General features: G+C 34.9%; 1 protein-coding gene across 4 annotated transcripts in view; it reads left to right on the top strand.

Moving 5' to 3' along the window:
- The window catches only part of LOC120413774 (serine/threonine-protein kinase Pak), a 108,932-nt gene extending 89,662 nt beyond the window's left edge, over window positions 1-19,270 (top strand). For all 4 annotated transcript variants that reach the window (XM_052709350.1, XM_039574715.2, XM_039574713.2 and 1 more), the window contains 4 exons: window positions 8,725-8,995; window positions 9,191-9,906; window positions 9,970-10,188; window positions 15,080-19,270. In XM_052709350.1, coding sequence (XP_052565310.1) covers window positions 8,725-8,995; window positions 9,191-9,906; window positions 9,970-10,188; window positions 15,080-15,163 — 1,290 coding nt within the window. In that variant the 3' untranslated portion in view covers window positions 15,164-19,270. The remainder of the gene's footprint in view (window positions 1-8,724; window positions 8,996-9,190; window positions 9,907-9,969; window positions 10,189-15,079) is intronic.
- The last annotated feature ends 2,026 nt before the right edge of the window (window positions 19,271-21,296 follow it).

The raw sequence follows: 21,296 nt of genomic DNA, 5'->3' as shown, positions 1-21,296 counted from the left end.
TCATTTTTTCATTTAGAACAAAATTTTTCATTTTAAAATTTCGTGTTTTTTCTAACTTTGCAGGGTTATTTTTTAGAGTGTAACAATGTTCTACAAAGTTGTAGAGCAGACAATTACAAAAATTTTGATATATAGACATAAGGGGTTTGCTTATAAACATCACGAGTTATCGCGATTTTACGAAAAAAAGTTTTGAAAAAGTTGGTCGTCATCGATCATGGCCGTTCATGGTCACTCGCGACAGACACGGACGACGAAACAAAGAGAAACGCAAAAAGTAACTTTTTCAAAACTTTTTTTCGTAAAATCGCGATAACTTGTGATGTTTATAAGCAAACCCCTTATGTCTATATATCAAAATTTTTGTAATTGTCTGCTCTACAACTTTGTAGAACATTGTTACACTCTAAAAAATAACCCTGCAAAGTTAGAAAAAACACGAAATTTTAAAATGAAAAATTTTGTTCTAAATGAAAAAATGACCCTTCTGGGACAATGTAGATTCGAAAAGTACATTAAATTTCCCATAAAATGACATGTTCCAAAATTTTTTACAGTCGAGTAACGGAAAATGGGAGAATTTTTAAAACTTTTTTAGTGTTTTTTTCGATGAAAAATACGTTTTTTCGGAATTCTGAGTACGCCATCAAATCGGGCGTCTAATTTTACATAAAAGTCCCTTTGACACCAGATTTCTATCTCATCACCGTTTCAGGCTGCAAATTTTTGAAAAACACCTCTTTTTTCGCATGTTCAAAAATGGAAGGGGTCGTACCGCCCCTCCGTCACGAGATATCAAAAAACGGACCTCGGATTCGTGATCAGGGACAAAAGTTACCCCTTAGGACAAAGTTTCACGCAAATCGAAGAGGGGTCGGGGCAACTTTTCCCGATTTCGTGTGAGTTGGTAGAGAATTACCCATGATATATTGGTTTGCTCGTTATATGATCCGATGCAAAGTTGGAAAGATAAGATAAAATTAAGAAAAAAAGGCAACGTTTCTTTCACGAATATCATTACATTTCTTGTTTTGTGAGTTTCCTTCTTTCATGTTTATAAATTGAAGCTTTGGCAGAACAAATCACACAAGTGAAACTACCAAATATTAAATACATTTTAGGGGACACGTATTTTTGGCAGCTCTAAAGTTTGCTCTATTTCCATCCAAATGCCCGATTCTCACTATATTTGCGAATAATTCTGCAATTTTGTTTTATTTTCATGAAAGGTTCTCCATTTTAAGCTGTTTTCTATTTGTTTTTAGTTGAAAATTCTTTTAAAAAGCTGCAATCAAGCGTTAAATTGCTGAGTATTAAACATTTGAAGTGCTCGATTGAAATACACTGTTTCCTCTATCTAATGATTTTTTCTACGTTTTTATTTCGAATTATATTCTAATTTCGAATTACACCGTCTAGTAGCTAGTTTTGAATGTAAAGTTGTGTTTTCAAATTTCCCGGAAACAAAACGTAAACAGAATTTTTGATTGGAAATCCCAAGATCAAAATCCAGCAATAATTTAAATTCCAGGAAATTCCGTATCGCTGAGTGTTCCACTCAACAACCACACAAAGACAAAAATGTGCGGTCTCAATTTGTCGAATCATCGCCTAATCGGTCCATTTCCCGAGTTGGGTTTTTCGCCTCTCTTTCTTTTTACTCAACTTTGTCATTCCCATTTATCCTTTTGCCCATTTTCTGTCGTCAGCACCGCCAAACCCATTTTAATCATCCTAATCTGATCCCCCGCCAGGCCTCCGCTTTCAGCTCATTTCCGTTTCTAGTAAGAATTTCTTTGCTCAATCCACAGAAAGCGGGTTTCTTTTTTCTACCTCGTTTTCGTCGGGACAATCTTCATCGGTCAAGGTCCTCCTACCTGGGACTGGCTGTCTAGCATTGGTCTAGCAGTACCCAGTTTCACATTTTTCAAATATTTTTGGTCCGTCTCTCTTCCTCTCTTGCACTTCACCACTAAATTATTGATGCATTTTTGGGTTCCTCGTTCTGTTAAATGTACACTTTATGCAGAAGGAAAGAGAAACCCACTTTTGAAACGTATTAGAAAAATAAAAGGTTGCAATTCTCCCGGCTAGACGACCTTGTTGCCTTCAGTTACCTTTCGTCAGTATGGCCCCGAGGTCGACAGAATAGTTGCGCGTAAGTGCTTGAAGTGTGACATGTAAAGTTAGTGAATTTGTGTAATTTGGTGTAAATTGTTGTGCCTAAAATGTTTATGGAGATATTTACCATTACGAACGCTTTCCAGCGGCAGCTGTCGAGCCTTATTGATCGACTATCGTTCACGTTGCTGGTACGAGAATCAAATTAACATGTATTTGAAACAGTTAATCTCAATGATTATTCACAGTTCAAAATTGTGGAAATTTCGAAGGTTGAATATTACCTTTTTTATGATGTACATAATTTTATCTCAATTAAGACTGAAAAGTGGTAAAGTAACACATTTTCAGAGGTTAAATTACACATTTTTTTCTTAAATAAAAGATGTGCCCCTTCCAAGATGTACTATTACTAGGCTTAGTGATTTTTCACGCTCGAAAATTGCAAATTTCACGGGGACCTCAATTTCAAAACACCAAATTTCACGCAAATATCGCGGAACGTGAAAAACGTTAAAATAGCTCTGATAATCTTATGTTTAAATCACAGAAACTCTGGTTTTTGGATGGGCTCTATACATATTTTGAAACAAAATGTAGGGCATGCGTATTCTCATTTATTGAACTGCTTTTTTTAATATTTGACTAATAAAGCTAAAAAAATCCCCGATTTGCTTCAATTTATTGATTTTCATATCAAAGCAAGATTTAACAATCTTGTCCAGCCAAAATGAGTTAAATAATTTGAATTTTTTGCGACATTTAGCACATTCAAATAGTAGTTTATGCAACAAGTTGCAAAAAGAGGATTTTTTCAGCACGAGTCGTACATTTATCCAACGAGGTTCACCGAGTTGGATAAATACGAAGAGTGCTGAAAAATCAAGTTTTGCAACGAGTTCCATACAACATTTTTTTGCAATTCCGAAAAACACCCATTGAATGAAATTTTAAGTCAAATTTTCATGTATTTTGTCAATAAATCGCTTAAATCATATTTTTTTTCGAAAAGTAACACTTTTCAACATTCAGTGCTGAAAAGTTGAACTTTTCAGCATTTATTTTGAACAGTGTTGCTATTCGATTCTGTTATTTTTGATACAGAAAAGTAGGCTATTTCGTCGTTCAAGAATGACAGGAAAAGTAAGTAATTTCACGACGGAATTGCAAAAATAAAATATATGTATTGAAATCAAAATTTTTATTCAAAATGAATTTTTTAGCAAGTTTTTTTTTTATTTTTCTTGCTCTTGTTATAGTTATAGAAATAATTGTTCCAAAAAGGATTATGATGCAACACACAGCTGAAAGGAACTCCAAAATTCTGTTATGAATTGCAAAAAAATGATTGTATCTTGATTATTCACCAATAAAACCGAATTGAATTGAAAAAAATAAATCAAAACGAAAACAACAAAGTAGTACTTTTTTAAACTTTCATGGAAATTATCCACCCAAACAATCAAATATCGTTAAAATAAAACAAGACTGAGAAAAATCTGAAATGTTTTTAAAAGTTGATTTCAAAGATAAAAAGTACCCTTCATTTTAATTTAAACAAAACAAAGCTTGATTCTTTTAATTTCTTATGAAACTATACTTTTCAAATAAAAGAGCAGAGCAATTCTCTACGAAATCGGTCTTTTTTCTTCAATTTTAATTTTTGTATTTTTTAATCCGGCTGAAACTTTTTTGGTGCCTTCGGTATGCCCAAAGAAGCCATTTTGCATCATTAGTTTGTCCATATAATTTTCCATACAAATTCGGCAGCTGTCCATACAAAAATGATGTATGAAAATTCAAAAATCTGTATCTTTTGAAGGAATTTTTTGATCGATTTGGTGTCTTCGGCAAAGTTGTAGGTATGGATACGGACTACACTGGAAAAAATAATACACGGTAAAAAAAAATTTGGTGATTTTTTTATTTAACTTTTTATCACTAAAACTTGATTTACAAAAAAACACTATTTTTAATTTTTTTTATTTTTTGATATGTTTTAGAAGACATAAAATGCCAACTTTTCAGAAATTTCCAGGTTGTGCAAAAAATCACTGACCGAGTTATGAATTTTTTAATCAATACTGATTTTTTCAAAAAATCGAAATTTTGGTCGTAAAAATTTTTCAACTTCATTTTTCGATGTAAAATCAAATTTGCAATCAAAAAGTACTTTACTAAAATTTTGATAAAGTGCACCGTTTTCAAGTTATAGCCATATTTAAGTGACTTTTTTGAAAATAGTCGCAGTTTTTCATTTTTTTAAATTAGTGCACATGTTTGCCCAGTTTTGAAAAAAATATTTTTGAAAAGCTGAGAAAATTCTCTATATTTTGCTTATTCGGACTATGTTGATACGACCTTTAGTTGCTGAGATATTGCAATGCAAAGGTTTAAAAACAGGAAAATTGATGTTTTCTAAGTTTCACCCAAACAACCCACCATTTTCTATCGTCAATATCTCAGCAACTAATGGTCCGATTTTCAATGTTAATATATGAAACAATTGTGAAATTTTCCGATCTTTTCGAAAAAAATATTTTTGGAATTTTCAAATCAAGACAAACATTTTAAAAGGGCGTAATATTGAATGTTTGGCCTTTGTGAAATGTTAGTCTTGATTTGAAAATTCCAAAAATATTTTTTTCGAAGAGATCGGAAAATTTCACAAATGTTTCATATATTAACATTGAAAATCGGACCATTAGTTGCTGAGATATTGACGATAGAAAATGGTGGGTTGTTTGGGTGAAACTTAGAAAACATCAATTTTCCTGTTTTTAAACCTTTGCATTGCAATATCTCAGCAACTAAAGGTCGTATCAACAAAGTCCAAATAAGCAAAATATAGAGAATTTTCTCAGCTTTTCAAAAATATTTTTTTCAAAACTGGGCAAACATGTGCACTAATTTAAAAAAATGAAAAACTGCGACTATTTTCAAAAAAGTCACTTAAATATGGCTATAACTTGAAAACGGTGCACTTTATCAAAATTTCAGTAAAGTACTTTTTGATTGCAAATTTGATTTTACATCGAAAAATAAAGTTGAAAAATTTTTACGACCAAAATTTCGATTTTTTGAAAAAATCAGTATTGATAAAAAAATTCATAACTCGGTCAGTGATTTTTTGCACAACCTGGAAATTTCTGAAAAGTTGGCATTTTATGCCTTCTAAAACATATCAAAAAATAAAAAAAATTAAAAATAGTGTTTTTTTGTAAATCAAGTTTTAGTGATAAAAAGTTAAATAAAAAAATCACCAAATTTTTTTTACCGTGTATTATTTTTTTCCAGTGTAGTCCGTATCCATACCTACAACTTTGCCGAAGACACCAAATCGATCAAAAAATTCCTTCAAAAGATACAGATTTTTGAATTTTCATACATCATTTTTGTATGGACAGCTGCCGAATTTGTATGGAAAATTATATGGACAAACTAATGATGCAAAATGGCTTCTTTGGGCATACCGAAGGCACCAAAAAAGTTTCAGTCGGATTAAAAAATACAAAAAAAATCGAATGACCGAAATCCTAGAGAACTGCTCAGCAGTAAAATTAGTATTACTGCGAATGAAAATATTACTAAACTAACCTAAAGTTACCATCACAACGTCCTTCCTTAATCTGATACAAAGTGTTATACTAACAGGCTATTGCTGTATTGCTGAAATATTTATTATGTTGCTATTTTGAAAAAAAAAATGATTTGAGAAATTTGATAAATTTCAAGAATTTCACGCCGTCCAGGAAATCGTCAAAAATCACTAACCCTATGTTAGCAATTAAACAAAGGTATTCACTCGCTTAATTCTACAGTATTTCATAAGATTATTTTTATTCTTATTTGAGTTTGGTAAATCATTTTGAGAAAAATCGTTACAGTTTCACACAAACAAAAAATTTCACGGGATTTCACGGAAAAAGCCGAATTTCACGTATTTCACGCTGTCCGCAAAATCGTGAAATTTCACTTACCCTAACTATTACCATGATTTTTGCCTTTCTTACAAGAGAAAGGTTAAAGGTTTGCTTTTGGAAAAACGCTTTACGCTAAAACGTTTTAAGGTTTTTTTTTTCTGAAATATTTGGGTGAGGCATAATTGAACAAAGGAAGCGCGTGGTCGTAAAAAATATTCGGAGTGAAATGTGATTTTTTTTTGTGTGTGCCTTTTATTTCGCATTTTTTGTCGTGTATTGTGCGCTGCGAGGAGAAGATTGCCCTCTGAAAATACAGCGTCATCAGGCATAATTGAACAAAGGAAGCGCGTGGTCGTAAAAAATATTCGGAGTGAAAAGTGATTTTTTTTTTGTGTGTGCCTTTTGTTTAGCATTTTTTGTCGTGTATTGTGCGCTGCGAGGAGAAGATTGCCCTCTGAAAATGCAGCGTCATCAGGCATAATTGAACAAAGGAAGCGCGTGGTCGTAAAAAATATTCGGAGTGAAAAGTGATTTCTTTTGTGATTTTCTGAGCCCTTCCTATATCATTGTTGATCGGAAGGCACGGCGTCGGGTGGATTGTGTTTAAATTTTTCGAATAAGGTTTTATTTTTTTGCGGTGAAAAAGCCATTTCTATATAATGATCGAAAGACGCACTGACAATTTGGATCGTTGAGTTAATAGTGGAGCAAAATAACTGTGTGTGAGTGATTTTGTGTGTTAACCAGAAAGACCTTCCCATAGCATCGTTGCTCGGAAGGCTCGCCGACGGGTCTGTTATGAAAGTCCTCCCCATAGCGTCGTAGCTCGGGAGGCATCGAAAAGCCAATACCTTATCCTACTAACCCAAAAAAAAAATAATCACGTGATGCTTGAAGGAGATGCTGTGGATTCAACGGTCTCAAGCGATATCAACAAGTATATAGCGAAAAACTATGTGCTTGATGAGTCTGCAACTCCAACTATCGGACTAACATTCCTCCCTTTCGTTGAACTGCAGGCTTCTTGGGAGGGCGCCGGTATTGACTTATAAAGCAGAGATCTTCAGAGGTTAAACAGTGAACGGATGGTTGGCTCCCACTGATCATTTTTGATTCATTGTTTAACTTCAGCTGATCTGTCGATAACGGAGTAGCAGCTCATTGGCAGTCAACCATGCTCATGCTCATGCTCTGCTCATGCTCATTTTTTTCTGAAATATTTGGGCGATGTCTGTATCCGCTGTTAAAATTTTGTGCCTTCCATCATAGGAAAATCACTCGTCAAAACCATAGTTTTTATATTTCTGATTTGTAGCCGTCAGAGACGAATTATTCTTGTTTCGATTCACAATTTAGTACCGGCAAAAGTGGTCAAAACAAGTTTTTAGAGGTAGTTTTTGGACTATTTTACAGATAACACTTTCAAATTCATAGAATATAATTTCAAACAAAAATACATTCGAAACCATGCGCCATAAACTGTTTGTGGCCTAAATTTTAAGCATTTCTAAAATATATTTACAGAGATATTGCCTTATTAGTGTTTTACGTCTTATTTTTATTCTATTTTCTTTTATTATTTTTTTGGTTTTATAAAGAATCATATACTGAACATCAAATTCAAATTCTCGCTCGAAAGATCGACAAGTCGTCAAGTCGAAGCTTTAACGCCAGCGCATTTTACGCTGCGCTTGAGAATGTATCTTCTGGCTTATTGCCGCAGATCGACAAGGTGCACTATCGATTTATTTAATTTTTAAAGCTTATCATAGACTAGCATTGAAGACTGAGTACCCTTTATATTTTGTTGATAGTATGAATCCAATATCAAGAGTTTTTAAACACGAAACAAATTAGTTTATAGGACCTTTAAAAAACCATTTATGTTTTTGTTGATTAATTATAATCATCTTAACAACCTCTAATTTACCTCCGAAATTTGTAAAAAATAGGCATTTGAGACTAAGGCAATAGCCGAAATTTTTACTGGGGTTTTTAGTCATTTTGTAGGAAAGGCTCTATTTCACCTCTTGGTGATAGGTAAAATCGGGTTTTATTGTGTTTCTTGCTTTAAGAATCTGTTTAACATGTTTCGGTTGATAACAGTCCATGTTTGGTTAAAAGTATTTGACCTAAGTTGTGCGTTCTTGTGTTGGAAATAACAGTTTTGATACACAAACTCAAGTGGTTTGTGGTGGTTTTTAAAATACACCAAAAAACACTTTTCAACAAATTATGAACAGTTTTACAAGTCAGTTAAATTGAAATATGAAATAGGATTAATTTAATACTTTTAAAGTGCATTACCGGATTCTTTGGAAAATTTTACGCAAAGAATAGTTAGAATTAGTGGCAAAGTGGCAAGTTTTAAGTGATACAGAAACCAAATTTAAAATATCTTCAAACTCACAGGCATTTTCAATAGAGCAAGTTTCTTAGTAAATGTGTAAAGTTTTTGATGTCTATGACTTTCATAATCATCTTTACTGATTATTATTAGCCTCTTTAAGACACTTTACCATTGCCATGGCATTCGTGTCGTATCTTTACTGAGATTTGATTAAAAAAAAAACAAATTTAAAAACAATTACTGCAAAATAAACTCTTTGAATTACTTTAAACCTTTCTATCCCACAATTCAAACCAAGATTCAACAACTTCTTTTCTTCCCTTCCAACAGTACACGAGGCCTATCGATGACGGAACGACAACGACGCCACTCTCCCCGCCCATACCTCCGCACCTCGGCAGCAACGCGCTCAACGCCGGCGTCCGCAGTCCCACCTTCGACAAGAACAAAAACTCGACGACGATCCTCACGTCGACGGTGAACACCAACTCGACGACAGCGGCCGCCGCCGCCCCCCAAACGCCGAACATTGCCGCCACCGCCGCCGCCCTCAGCAATCTGAACAACGCCAACAGTCAACCGGCGACGGCGCAGCCCCAAGGTAACGACGACGACAACCAACAGACAATACTAACAACAACAACAACAGAAATAACACCAACTAGCAATAGAACCGACGAAATTAACTCACTAACAACAACGCCGGAAACGACGCAAACAACGACCGCAACTTCAACAGAAACTCCAATAGCTACAACCACTAGTTCATCTACAACCTGTCCATCCTCACCAACAGCGATACCAACGGGCACGACGCAAACGACGACGGTCGTGCCGGCCGTTGGGTCTACGACGACGACCACGGCAACCGCCACCAATGAGACCACGAACCAGCAGCGGACCAACACCAAGAAGAAGAAAATCTCCGACGAAGAGATTCTCGAACGGCTGCGATCGATCGTCAGCGTGGGCGATCCCAAGCGGAAGTACAATCGGATGGAGAAGATTGGCCAGGGTGCGTCCGGCACGGTGTACACGGCGATCGAGAGTTCCACCGGCATGGAGGTCGCCATCAAGCAGATGAACCTCAGCCAGCAACCGAAGAAGGAACTGATCATCAACGAGATCTTGGTGATGCGAGAGAACAAACATCCGAACGTGGTCAACTACCTGGACAGCTATCTGGTGTCCGAGGAGCTGTGGGTCGTCATGGAGTACCTGCCGGGAGGTTCGCTCACCGACGTCGTTACCGAGACCTGCATGGACGAGGGCCAGATCGCCGCGGTTTGTCGCGAGGTGTTGCAAGCGCTGGAGTTCCTCCACAGCAACCAGGTCATCCATCGGGACATCAAGAGTGACAACATCCTGCTCGGGCTGGACGGCAGCGTCAAGCTGACCGACTTTGGCTTCTGCGCGCAAATCTCCCCCGAGCAAGCGAAACGAACCACGATGGTGGGCACGCCGTACTGGATGGCCCCGGAAGTCGTCAACCGGAAGCAGTACGGACCAAAGGTAAGCAGTCACAATCACGCACAAACTCCCTCCCGCCAAACTAACCAAAATCAATCTACACAGGTCGACATCTGGTCGCTCGGCATCATGGCGATCGAGATGATCGAGGGTGAGCCGCCCTACCTGAACGAGAACCCGCTGCGGGCACTCTATCTGATTGCGACGCACGGCAAGCCGGAGATCAAGGAAAAGGAGAAGCTCAGCCCGGTGTTCCAGAGCTTCCTCGACCAGTGCCTCGAGGTGGAGGTGGAGTCGCGAGCGACGGCCTGCGAGCTGTTGAGGGTGAGTGTCTGGTGTGCTTTTTGGGAGCTTTTATTGTTGAATACTACGCAGGCTAAACTTGAGGGGAAGCATGAACTTTTTAGTCCCCAGAAACACGTGAGCAATTCTCTACCAAAATCGGAAATGGATTCTATTTGAATTTTTTGATTTGGCTCAAACTTTATGGGGGCCTTCTTTTTGACCAAAGAAGCTATTTTGTGTCATTGGTTCACCCATACAAGTCTTCATACAATTTTGGCTGCTGTCCATACAAAAATGGTATGTAAATATTCAAACAGCTGTAACTTTTGAGTGAATTTTCTGATCAATTTGGTGTCTTCGGCAAAGTTGTAGGTATTGTTGAGGACAATTGAAAAAAAATAGGTACACGGAAAAAAAATTTGCAGATTTTTTTATCAACATTTTTTTTACTAAAACTCAATTTCCCAAAATACGTATTTTTTGATTTTCGAGATTTTTTTATATGTTTTAGGGGACTAAAATCCGCAACTTTTGAGCTATCGAGAAACATGGTCAAAAAATCTGCCGCCGAGTTATGAATTTTTGAAAAAACTGTGATTTTTGAAAAAAAAATCGAAGTTTCATGCAAAAACAAGTTTAACATTATTTTTTAATGCAAAATTGAATTTGCAATCAAAAAGTACTTAACAGATTTTTTGATAAAGGGCTCCGTTTTCAAGATATAGCCACCGAAAGTTTGATTTTAGCGAAATATTTGCAGTTTTTCAATTTTTAAAAATAGTGACCATGAGTGACCGACCATTTCTAAAAAAATTTTTTTTTATTAAGTTCAGAAAATTTGCTATAAAATTGTCTACGAGACATTGAAGATTGGACCACGGGTTGCTGAGATAGAGCCGCTTTAAGAAAAAGAAACACGAGCAGTTCTCTAGGATTTCGGTCATTCGATTTTTTTTGTATTTTTTAATCCGACTGAAACTTTTTTGGTGCCTTCGGTATGCCCAAAGAAGCCATTTTGCATCATTAGTTTGTCCATATAATTTTCCATACAAATTCGGCAGCTGTCCATACAAAAATGATGTATGAAAATTCAAAAATCTGTATCTTTTGAAGGAATTTTTTGATCGATTTGGTGTCTTCGGCAAAGTTGTAGGTATGGATACGGACTACACTGGAAAAAAATAATACACGGTAAAAAAAATTTGGTGATTTTTTTATTTAACTTTTTATCACTAAAACTTGATTTACAAAAAAACACTATTTTTAATTTTTTTTATTTTTTGATATGTTTTAGAAGGCATAAAATGCCAACTTTTCAGAAATTTCCAGGTTGTGCAAAAAATCACTGACCGAGTTATGAATTTTTTTATCAATACTGATTTTTTCAAAAAATCGAAATTTTGGTCGTAAAAATTTTTCAACTTCATTTTTCGATGTAAAATCAAATTTGCAATCAAAAAGTACTTTACTGAAATTTTGATAAAGTGCACCGTTTTCAAGTTATAGCCATATTTAAGTGACTTTTTTGAAAATAGTCGCAGTTTTTCATTTTTTTAAATTAGTGCACATGTTTGCCCAGTTTTGAAAAAAATATTTTTGAAAAGCTGAGAAAATTCTCTATATTTTGCTTATTTGGACTTTGTTGATACGACCTTTAGTTGCTGAGATATTGCAATGCAAAGGTTTAAAAACAGGAAAATTGATGTTTTCTAAGTTTCACCCAAACAACCCACCATTTTCTATCGTCAATATCTCAGCAACTAATGGTCCGATTTTCAATGTTAATATATGAAACATTTGTGAAATTTTCCGATCTCTTCGAAAAAAATATTTTTGGAATTTTCAAATCAAGACTAACATTTCACAAAGGCCAAACATTCAATATTACGCCCTTTTAAAATGTTTGTCTTGATTTGAAAATTCCAAAAATATTTTTTTCGAAAAGATCGGAAAATTTCACAATTGTTTCATATATTAACATTGAAAATCGGACCATTAGTTGCTGAGATATTGACGATAGAAAATGGTGGGTTGTTTGGGTGAAACTTAGAAAACATCAATTTTCCTGTTTTTAAACCTTTGCATTGCAATATCTCAGCAACTAAAGGTCGTATCAACATAGTCCGAATAAGCAAAATATAGAGAATTTTCTCAGCTTTTCAAAAATATTTTTTTCAAAACTGGGCAAACATGTGCACTAATTTAAAAAAATGAAAAACTGCGACTATTTTCAAAAAAGTCACTTAAATATGGCTATAACTTGAAAACGGTGCACTTTATCAAAATTTTAGTAAAGTACTTTTTGATTGCAAATTTGATTTTACATCGAAAAATGAAGTTGAAAAATTTTTACGACCAAAATTTCGATTTTTTGAAAAAATCAGTATTGATTAAAAAATTCATAACTCGGTCAGTGATTTTTTGCACAACCTGGAAATTTCTGAAAAGTTGGCATTTTATGTCTTCTAAAACATATCAAAAAATAAAAAAAATTAAAAATAGTGTTTTTTTGTAAATCAAGTTTTAGTGATAAAAAGTTAAATAAAAAAATCACCAAATTTTTTTTACCGTGTATTATTTTTTCCAGTGTAGTCCGTATCCATACCTACAACTTTGCCGAAGACACCAAATCGATCAAAAAATTCCTTCAAAAGATACAGATTTTTGAATTTTCATACATCATTTTTGTATGGACAGCTGCCGAATTTGTATGGAAAATTATATGGACAAACTAATGATGCAAAATGGCTTCTTTGGGCATACCGAAGGCACCAAAAAAGTTTCAGCCGGATTAAAAAATACAAAAATTAAAATTGAAGAAAAAAGACCGATTTCGTAGAGAATTGCTCACACGAAAATTGATGTTTTCTTAATCTCACCAAAATAACCCACCATTTTCTAATGACGATATCTCAGCAACTAATGGTCCGATTATCAATGTTAATACATAAAACATTCGTGAAATTTTCCGATCTTTTCGAAAAAAATATTTTTAAATTTTTTAAATCAAAACTAGCATTTTAAATGAGCGTAATATTCAATGTTTGGCCTTTTTAAAATGCTAGTCTTGATTTTAAAATTTTGAAAATGTTTTTTTCGAAAAGATCGAAAAATTTCACGAATGTTTCATGTATTAACATTGAAAATCGAACCATTGGTTGCTGAGATATCGTCATTAGAAAATGGTGGGCTGATTGGGTGAGACTTAGAAAACTTCAATTTTCGTGTTTCTTTTTCTTTAAGCCGCTGTATTTCAGCAACCAGAGGTCCAATCTTCAATGTCTCTTAGACAATTTTATAGCAAATTTTCTGAACTTTTCAAAAAAAAAAACTTTAGAAATGGTCACTCATGGTCACTATTTTTAAAAATTGAAAAACTGCAAATATTTCGCTAAAATCAAACTTTCGGTGGCTATATCTTGAAAACCGAGCCCTTTATCAAAAAATCTATAAAGTACTTTTCGATTGCAAATTCAATTTTGCATTAAAAAGTAATGTCAAACTTGTTTTTGCATGAAACTTCATTTTTTTCCAAAAAATCACTATTTTTTCAAAAATTTATAACTCGGCGGCAGATTTTTTGACCATGTTTCTCTATAGCTCAAAAGTTGCGGATTTTTGTCCCCTAAAACATATCAAAAAATATCGAAAATCAAAAAATACGTATTTTGGGAAATTGAGTTTTAGTAAAAAAAATGTTGATAAAAAAATCTGCAAATTTTTTTTTCCGTGTACCTATTTTTTTCTCAAAAGTCCTCAACAATACCTACAACTTTGCCGAAGACACCAAATTGATCAGAAAATTCACTCAAAAGTTACAGCTGTTTGAATATTTACATACCATTTTTGTATGGACAGCAGCCAAAATTGTATGAAGACTTGTATGGGTGAACCAATGACACAAAATAGCTTCTTTGGTCATAGGGAAGGCCCCCACAAAGTTTGAGTCAAATAAAAAAATACAAAAAATAAAAATGGTCGAAATCGGCCGATTTCGTAGAGAGTTGCTCATAATGGAATAATGAAAAGAAATGTTTTGTATTATTTTAAATGACATGACCTCTAAACTATAGAATATCGGTACAGTCCAGACTCGATTATCCGAAGCCTTGATTATCCGAAGTTTCGATTAGGTATCCGAAGTTCGATTTCTCGAAGGTTTGTATGGGACTTCGGATAATCGAAACACGAAAAAAAATTTTTTTTGCTTCTAGCATCAAATTCGAATTATGTGGCCCAATTTTAGTCAAATTTGAATAGCCTATTGAATTTAGAAATGTATTTTTTTCGAGATTTTTTTATATTTCATCCCCGCCATTTTTTCCGCCATCTTAGAATTTAAAATTCTAAATCACTTTAGCGTAGTTCAGGAATCATAATAAAGCTAGACAATCGAAAATATGTGAACAAAAAAAAAATGTTGGTCGTGTGATTATCCGAAGTGAAACTTTGCCAAGGCCTTCGGATAATCGAGTCTGGACTGTATACTCTAAATTTATTTAGAATTTTTAAATCCAAGATACCGGCGAAAATTGCGGTGATGTTATTTTGAAAATATGCATTTGGTTATTTAATAGGCAATCAATCATTCAAATACACTAAAATGGGGTCGCAAAACTCAAATTTTGGAAAAAAAAACTTTGGAAACTTTGGATAATCAAGGCTTTGGATAATCGTGTCTGGACTGTATTATTTCCAGATTGCTTTTTAGGGTCATAAAACAGCTTCAAACATAAACATAAACAGAAGAAATTGTTCTCTTCAATATTCTTTTAATTATAGTTTGGTTGAGCGTTTTAGTAGAAGGCATTACTGTGACTGTGAATATTTTTAATGGAAATTCTTAAAATTTTAAAATATTAGACGCAATGTTAAAAATATCAAAACTTACAAAATCAAACTAACTTAAACCCACTTTCTTCCACCCCAGCACCCCTTCCTGAAGCTCGCCAAGCCGCTGTCCACGCTGGTGCCGCTGATTATGGCCGCGAAGGAGGCCACCAAGGGCCACTGAGACCGGGAGCAGGAGCAGCCAAAGGGCAACAACAATCCGCGTTGTGATGACCATCAAAAGCAGGAGGAGGGGAAAAATGAGGAGGTCACGATGGATCATCCCCTCGACGAATCCAGTGATGGGAGTAAAGAGGGGGGAGGTGTGTGAGAGAGTGAGTGTGTGTGTGTGAGACAGAGTGAGTGAGAGTGTTTGACGGTGAGAGTGAGAGAGCTATTATTACCTAAACGAGAAACAAGTGAAAAGTCAACCAATATTAAATGTGTAAGTGCAAAAAGCAAGAAGCAAAAGTAAATTAAAACAAACACTATATTTAAAACATGTTACATTTAAGCCCAGGAAAGTCTAAAAAGCGTTGTTAGAATGGAAGCGTGTTTCTTCCCCAAACAGGAACAATAACAGAGAGAGAGAAAGAAAGAGAAAACGTAAAAGTGTGAGAAATATTAAGAGTAACAAACAGGAGAAAACGATGTTTAGCTTTAGAACTGCTACATAACTGGAAACACAACGCAGAGAGAAGGAAGGAGAAAAGTAGGCCCGTTTTGTAAATATAGAGTACAAAAAAAAGCAAACGGCTAAAAGTTGCATGAAAGCGGAAGCAATTGTTCTCTCGCACATAACTTTGACCATCAGAACTTGATCTGTTTTCGTTCGTTTTCTTTTCTCGAGAGATGGTTGAACTGACTGACGCGTTGTGTATGTGTGCGTGTTTGGAAGTTCGCTCAAACACAGATGCCAAGGGTAAGAAGGAGAAAAGCTAAAATGAGATTAATCACATGTAACATTACAACAACAGCAAACACAACAAACAAATTTAAAAAAAGAGAAAAGTGCCTACACCAAGTGTATGTGTCCGCGTAAAAAAAACTGAACAAATCCAGCAAAGGTAACAACACAAAATGAGCAAAAATACACGAAAAACGATTCCAATGATTTACGACACTACCCTTTTTGCGTGTAAGCTCGGAATAACAAGTCAAAATTATGACCTAAACACTTTTTTACGTTCGTTCTCTCACTATTTACGACTATTGCTTCACGTTAAACTGTGCGTATTATATAATCACTTTTCGACTCTTTCTCAACAGGGAAAAGTGTGTGCTTATCGCGAAAAATTAAGATAATATTTCATTGGAATCGAGTTCGCTTACAACATAACAGCGTACAACTGAATCAAACACCAAATTTGAGGTTTTGGATTAATTTCCGTACCCTGCAAAAAAAAAATCTGCGAAATCAAAAGCTTGACACATCTCCTCTCCGAGAGAAGCAAACCCTCACTCTCAATTGCCAGATAACATTTCTCTCTCTCCCTCTCTCTTTTTCTCTTTTGCAATAACTGAGCGAGAGACAGAAAGAGCCTGCTAACGGTTGAGAAGCAGAGAAAGAGAGCATCGTGAAAAAGAGAATTCTGTCGAAGAGAGAACAAAACACAAATGAGAGAGCAATTTTCTGGAGAAATTTCTTTTATTTTTGATTTGAATGAAAAATTTATATTCGTCCATTCAAATTTCCATTCAAATTGTCGAATAGCTGACCATACAAAAAGCTTAAAAGTGGGAAAAGTTGGATTTTGGAACGAAATTACTTTTTTAAGGTTTTAAAACATAACTTAAAATTAAACTGGGCCAAAAGTTTATTTTTATTTTTAAGCGTTTATGTATGAAACATTTGTAACAATTTTTGATCGATATTTTAATATTTAAAAAAAATTCAGCTCCATTCTCGTTAAGAATGTTTTTTTTATTCTTATTTGGAAAATTTATTTTAAAAAATCAATGAGTTCAGATCAATAATTTCTAAGAAATCGTAACTTGAAAATTTTACGTTATGCAAATGGCATTTAAGAAACATACTTTTTCAATCTTTAATTCTTCTTCTGTTTCTTCTTTCTTCTTCCTCTTTTTTTTAAACTTTCAATGCAAATATTAGGTTAAAATGTCACCTTTCAATTTAAAAAAAAAATGTTTTTAAATACTTTCCGTTTTCGGATAGTTTTTAATTGGCACTATTATCTGTCTATAAATTATATCAATTTGCGCTTAAATCAAAATGACCTAATAAGGCTTTCTAGCCCAGTGAAAAAGTATAATTTAACCCAAAAATTACGAACTTCTCGTCACAGTGTCCTGATGCAAACAATGATCGAGCTCGAGCTGTCACAGCCCTGCGAAGGATGTTGGCTGACATATCGGGCGTTCAGTAAAAAAAACCAGCTAGAAGTAGCCTGACAAAAAACTTTTGCTAGAAAGAGATAGCAAATGTGATGCAAACAAACGTCCAGCTGTCATGTAAAAATACTTTGAATGTGTTGGTAAATTTCTGACTAGAAAGCCTTATAGGCCTATAACATTTCCCCAAATTTCCCATAAAAAGGGACATTAGTAAGGACAGCTCGAAAAATTGAAAATTGAACTTGATATGCAAAATGACGATTTATTCTTTTTTCAAATTAAAAAACACAAAATAATATTCGTACTTTTTTTCGAATTACGAAACACAAAATAATGTGTTACAAAATTTATGCTTAGGAAAATTGCTTAACCTAAAAACATTCTCTCGTAGATAATCAAAAGCTCAAGGACGTATTAGACTATACGGCAAACAAACAAACTCGCACTTTTTGACAGTTTGGCAGTTCGTTTGTAGAAACATAAGCCTGCATGCATGTTGCCTTGTTTGCGAGTTTAGCAAACTGACAAACATGAAAAGTGCGAGTTTGTTTGTTTGCCGTAGTCTAATACGTCCTTCACTCTCATTTGTTTGTCTCTCTTTCTCTTTTGAAATAATTTAGCGAGAGCGAGTAAAAGCCTAAGCTGCGAGAGAGTATAGAAAGAGAGAAAGGCAAGAAAATGCAACTCTGTCGGAGAGTGGAAAGTTCGGCGCAAGTACGGAAATAATAGCAAGCAAAATAACATTGTTTACCCAGCTTAAGTTTTCAACAATTTCAACAAACAAAAAAAAAGAAAATCATCAAATTTCTGCCCCATTTCTCAACCACTGTAAATAGCCATCAATTTCTCTTTCTCTGTATAGCGTTTAAACGTGTAATATTTTTTGGCAACATTTTATTATTTTCAATTTTTGTGAGTAAACACGAAAATAGTAATACAACAAAACTATTAGGTAAACACCACCACCACTGTGTGTAGATAGAAGCTAGAAACGGAGAAATCAGTCGTTAGCGCGTGTGCGTGTGTGTGTTTGTAGTTATTGAGTGCAAAACAAGAAAAGATACGTATCCATTATTGAGCTTTCCATTCAAATTGTCGCATTTAAATCGTTTATCTTTGTTTTAAAACATTTTATTTTGGTTTTTTTATTTATTCTAAAATTTCGAGAGAAAGGCGAGATTTACGCAATCGGAGACTTGTTAGGTGTTCGCAAAACCCACGTATACTTTCTATTAATTGTTTTGAATGGAAAACTAAGCCATGATCACGCATATTACTGAACATATTATCTCTATAGCCTGTGTACAATGTATAGAAGAGCAAACAAAAAAACAACAACCGATTTGGCGGACACGGTTAAAAAATCACACCCTGTTAGTTTCGCAGCAAAACCCGTATCGAAAACTTTCATTAATCGCATCCTACTTATATAACTCGCAGAATGCAGCAAAACAAAAGAACCCCTGTATCTAAACGAAAATTATTCTATACACACGCATTATATATAAACAAAACAAAACTATAACACGTAAAGAAACAGGAAGAGAAAAGCGATTGATTCGCGCACACAAACACATAATAAAAAGGAGATGCGACAAAGTAAGAAAAACCGAGAAAGTATATATACATATTAGTTAATAGTGTGGAAATGCTGAAAAATTATGGATTATCAAAGCAGCAAAAAAAAAAGGATTGCTATTAGCGGAAGGAGTAGCATCGGAAAAAATAATAATAATGTACTATTGAATTTAGTTTCCTCAATGCTCCTCCCCACTCTAATATGATTATTATAAATTATATGAAGAAATAAAAAAAAGAAACCCCTACAATAACACACACATGTATCAAAACAGACACAGACACACATTTAGATGAAAACAAAGTAATTAAAACATAGAGAGGAAAAATAAATCAGAAGCATTTTATAAAATAATAATCAATACAAATGGAGCCTTTTATTCCTAGTCAATCCGAAAGCAAATTAAAATAAATAGAGTAAATATTGACAGCACTAATTTCCGAACCATGAAGCAGAGCTATGTTTAACAATCCTCGAGCTTAGAAAAAACTAATATCATTATTTTTGCCTTACTCACCTCAATGAGGAAAAGCTGTAAAATCACTCGAAAATTAAAGTTCGTGATTTGATCTCGAAGACCACCCTTCACGTATCTATACATATGTGAGTGTGTATGTGGTCCAATCCATACCCGCTGGCCGGCATCTAAAGTATGGGAAAGTATAGTTTGTATCAGACTTGGGTTGGGATACAGCTTATCTCAGTCCCGAGTATTAGGGGGTGATAGCCCTCGCGGTGCTTCCAACGACCCATTTCAGAATAACAGAGCGGTCCAATTCCGAGGTCGTTGGGCATTGTCTTGCCCCGCCTGTTTATACAGAACTTCCAATCCCATCAGACAAACAGGGATCAGCGCGTATTTAATTATTGTTGAAAAGAAGGCACACATTTTAAAATTTCAAACCGGATAGATCTCACCAAGTTTCTGGATCGCCTGGTTGTCCAATTTGTAGGCAGCTTTCAAGCACCCGGACGTTGTCCCCTGTTTTGTTTGCATGCGCCCGGAATTCCAGCTGCGAGCTTGATCACATCATGGAGTGCAGATTCTCTGGCAATTCTTGGTCAGCTGCAGATGAGATACTGTGGCTTCAGCGCAATATCCACCATTTCCGACCGACCTCACCCGATCGTAGACCTTAGTGTAGTTTTGCAACACCTCCTCCAGTAATAGATAAAACTGGTTGAGCGCTGCTTTATGTTTAATCACTTCCAAAAACATTTCTTTGCACACTACTTTTATTTTCTTTCGCACTATTTGATTTTTGTCAAGATTTTTGTTATTTAAGGCGTAGAAAAAAACAACACGTTGAATACCACCCTTCAAGAGAGCTAGCTCACATCCCACTAACACAACTGCAAGACCGAAACCACCGCGACGATTCCCAGTCAAATCAATCCGAATTCTGAAACGGAATCTAATTAGAATCGTATACAAATTCCGTTTCAAACGCAACAACCGGTTCGAACACGGAACCGGTTGTTGCGTTTGAAACGGAATTTGTATAAGATTCTAATTAGATTCCGTTTCAGAATTCGGATTGATTTGACTGGGTTTGCTTGAACTGTCAAACCAGGCGTCGTAGAAATAGACAAATCCAGCGAAAGCTCAACGCTGCTTTTTGATGGTGAGAGATTTGACAGCTCCCATACTAAATGTCTCGATTTTCATACTTTTTGTTAATTTTCTTCTAAAATAAAACACTTAACATATGAAAACTATATATTTTTGGTGCCCAAAATTCCTGCTGAATCGAATGGTGTACTTATCTCAATTGCAAATTTTTTGAAGAGTTTTTATTTTAATAATATTCTAGACATATTTTGTGCACCTAATCAATCAATACTTTTATCATAAATAATCATTTTATTGCTTAAAAATTGAGTTTTCCTGAGCTCCCATATTCAAATACATGGAAGCTGTCATTTCTAACACCATTGGCCACCTAGCGGCCATTTCAAACTGGATACGTCTATAAAAATCGCGAAAAACTGGACTAATTCATAAAACTAAAGGAAATCTTCACTTTCCACAAGCAAATCCACACATTTTACTAGCTTTTCACTACTTTTCAAGCCCATTACTATAAAACAAACGTTCAAATAATTGAAATTCCGCGGACCGCACAGCTCCAGCTTCTGCTCTCGATGGCAGGGCTGCCAACTCACCCTTCACGTATCTACACTCAAACCCCGATGGTTTGAAACCAACTGTTGTCAAACGAACGGGGTCACTTTTTAGTTTGACATCCCTTTTACACGGAGTTCACACACACTATCAAACGTTTGTTTTGACAGTGTGCGTGAGCGCCGTGTAAAAAGTGACAGTTCGTCACTTTTTAGTTTGACTTTGACCAACCAACGGGGTACAAACTAAAAAAGTGTC

Source organism: Culex pipiens, chromosome 3 (assembly GCF_016801865.2).
Source record: "Culex pipiens pallens isolate TS chromosome 3, TS_CPP_V2, whole genome shotgun sequence".
NCBI lineage: Eukaryota > Metazoa > Arthropoda > Insecta > Diptera > Culicidae > Culex > Culex pipiens.
Note: the sequence above shows the minus strand (reverse complement) of the source record. Positions and strands in the feature narration are given on the sequence as shown.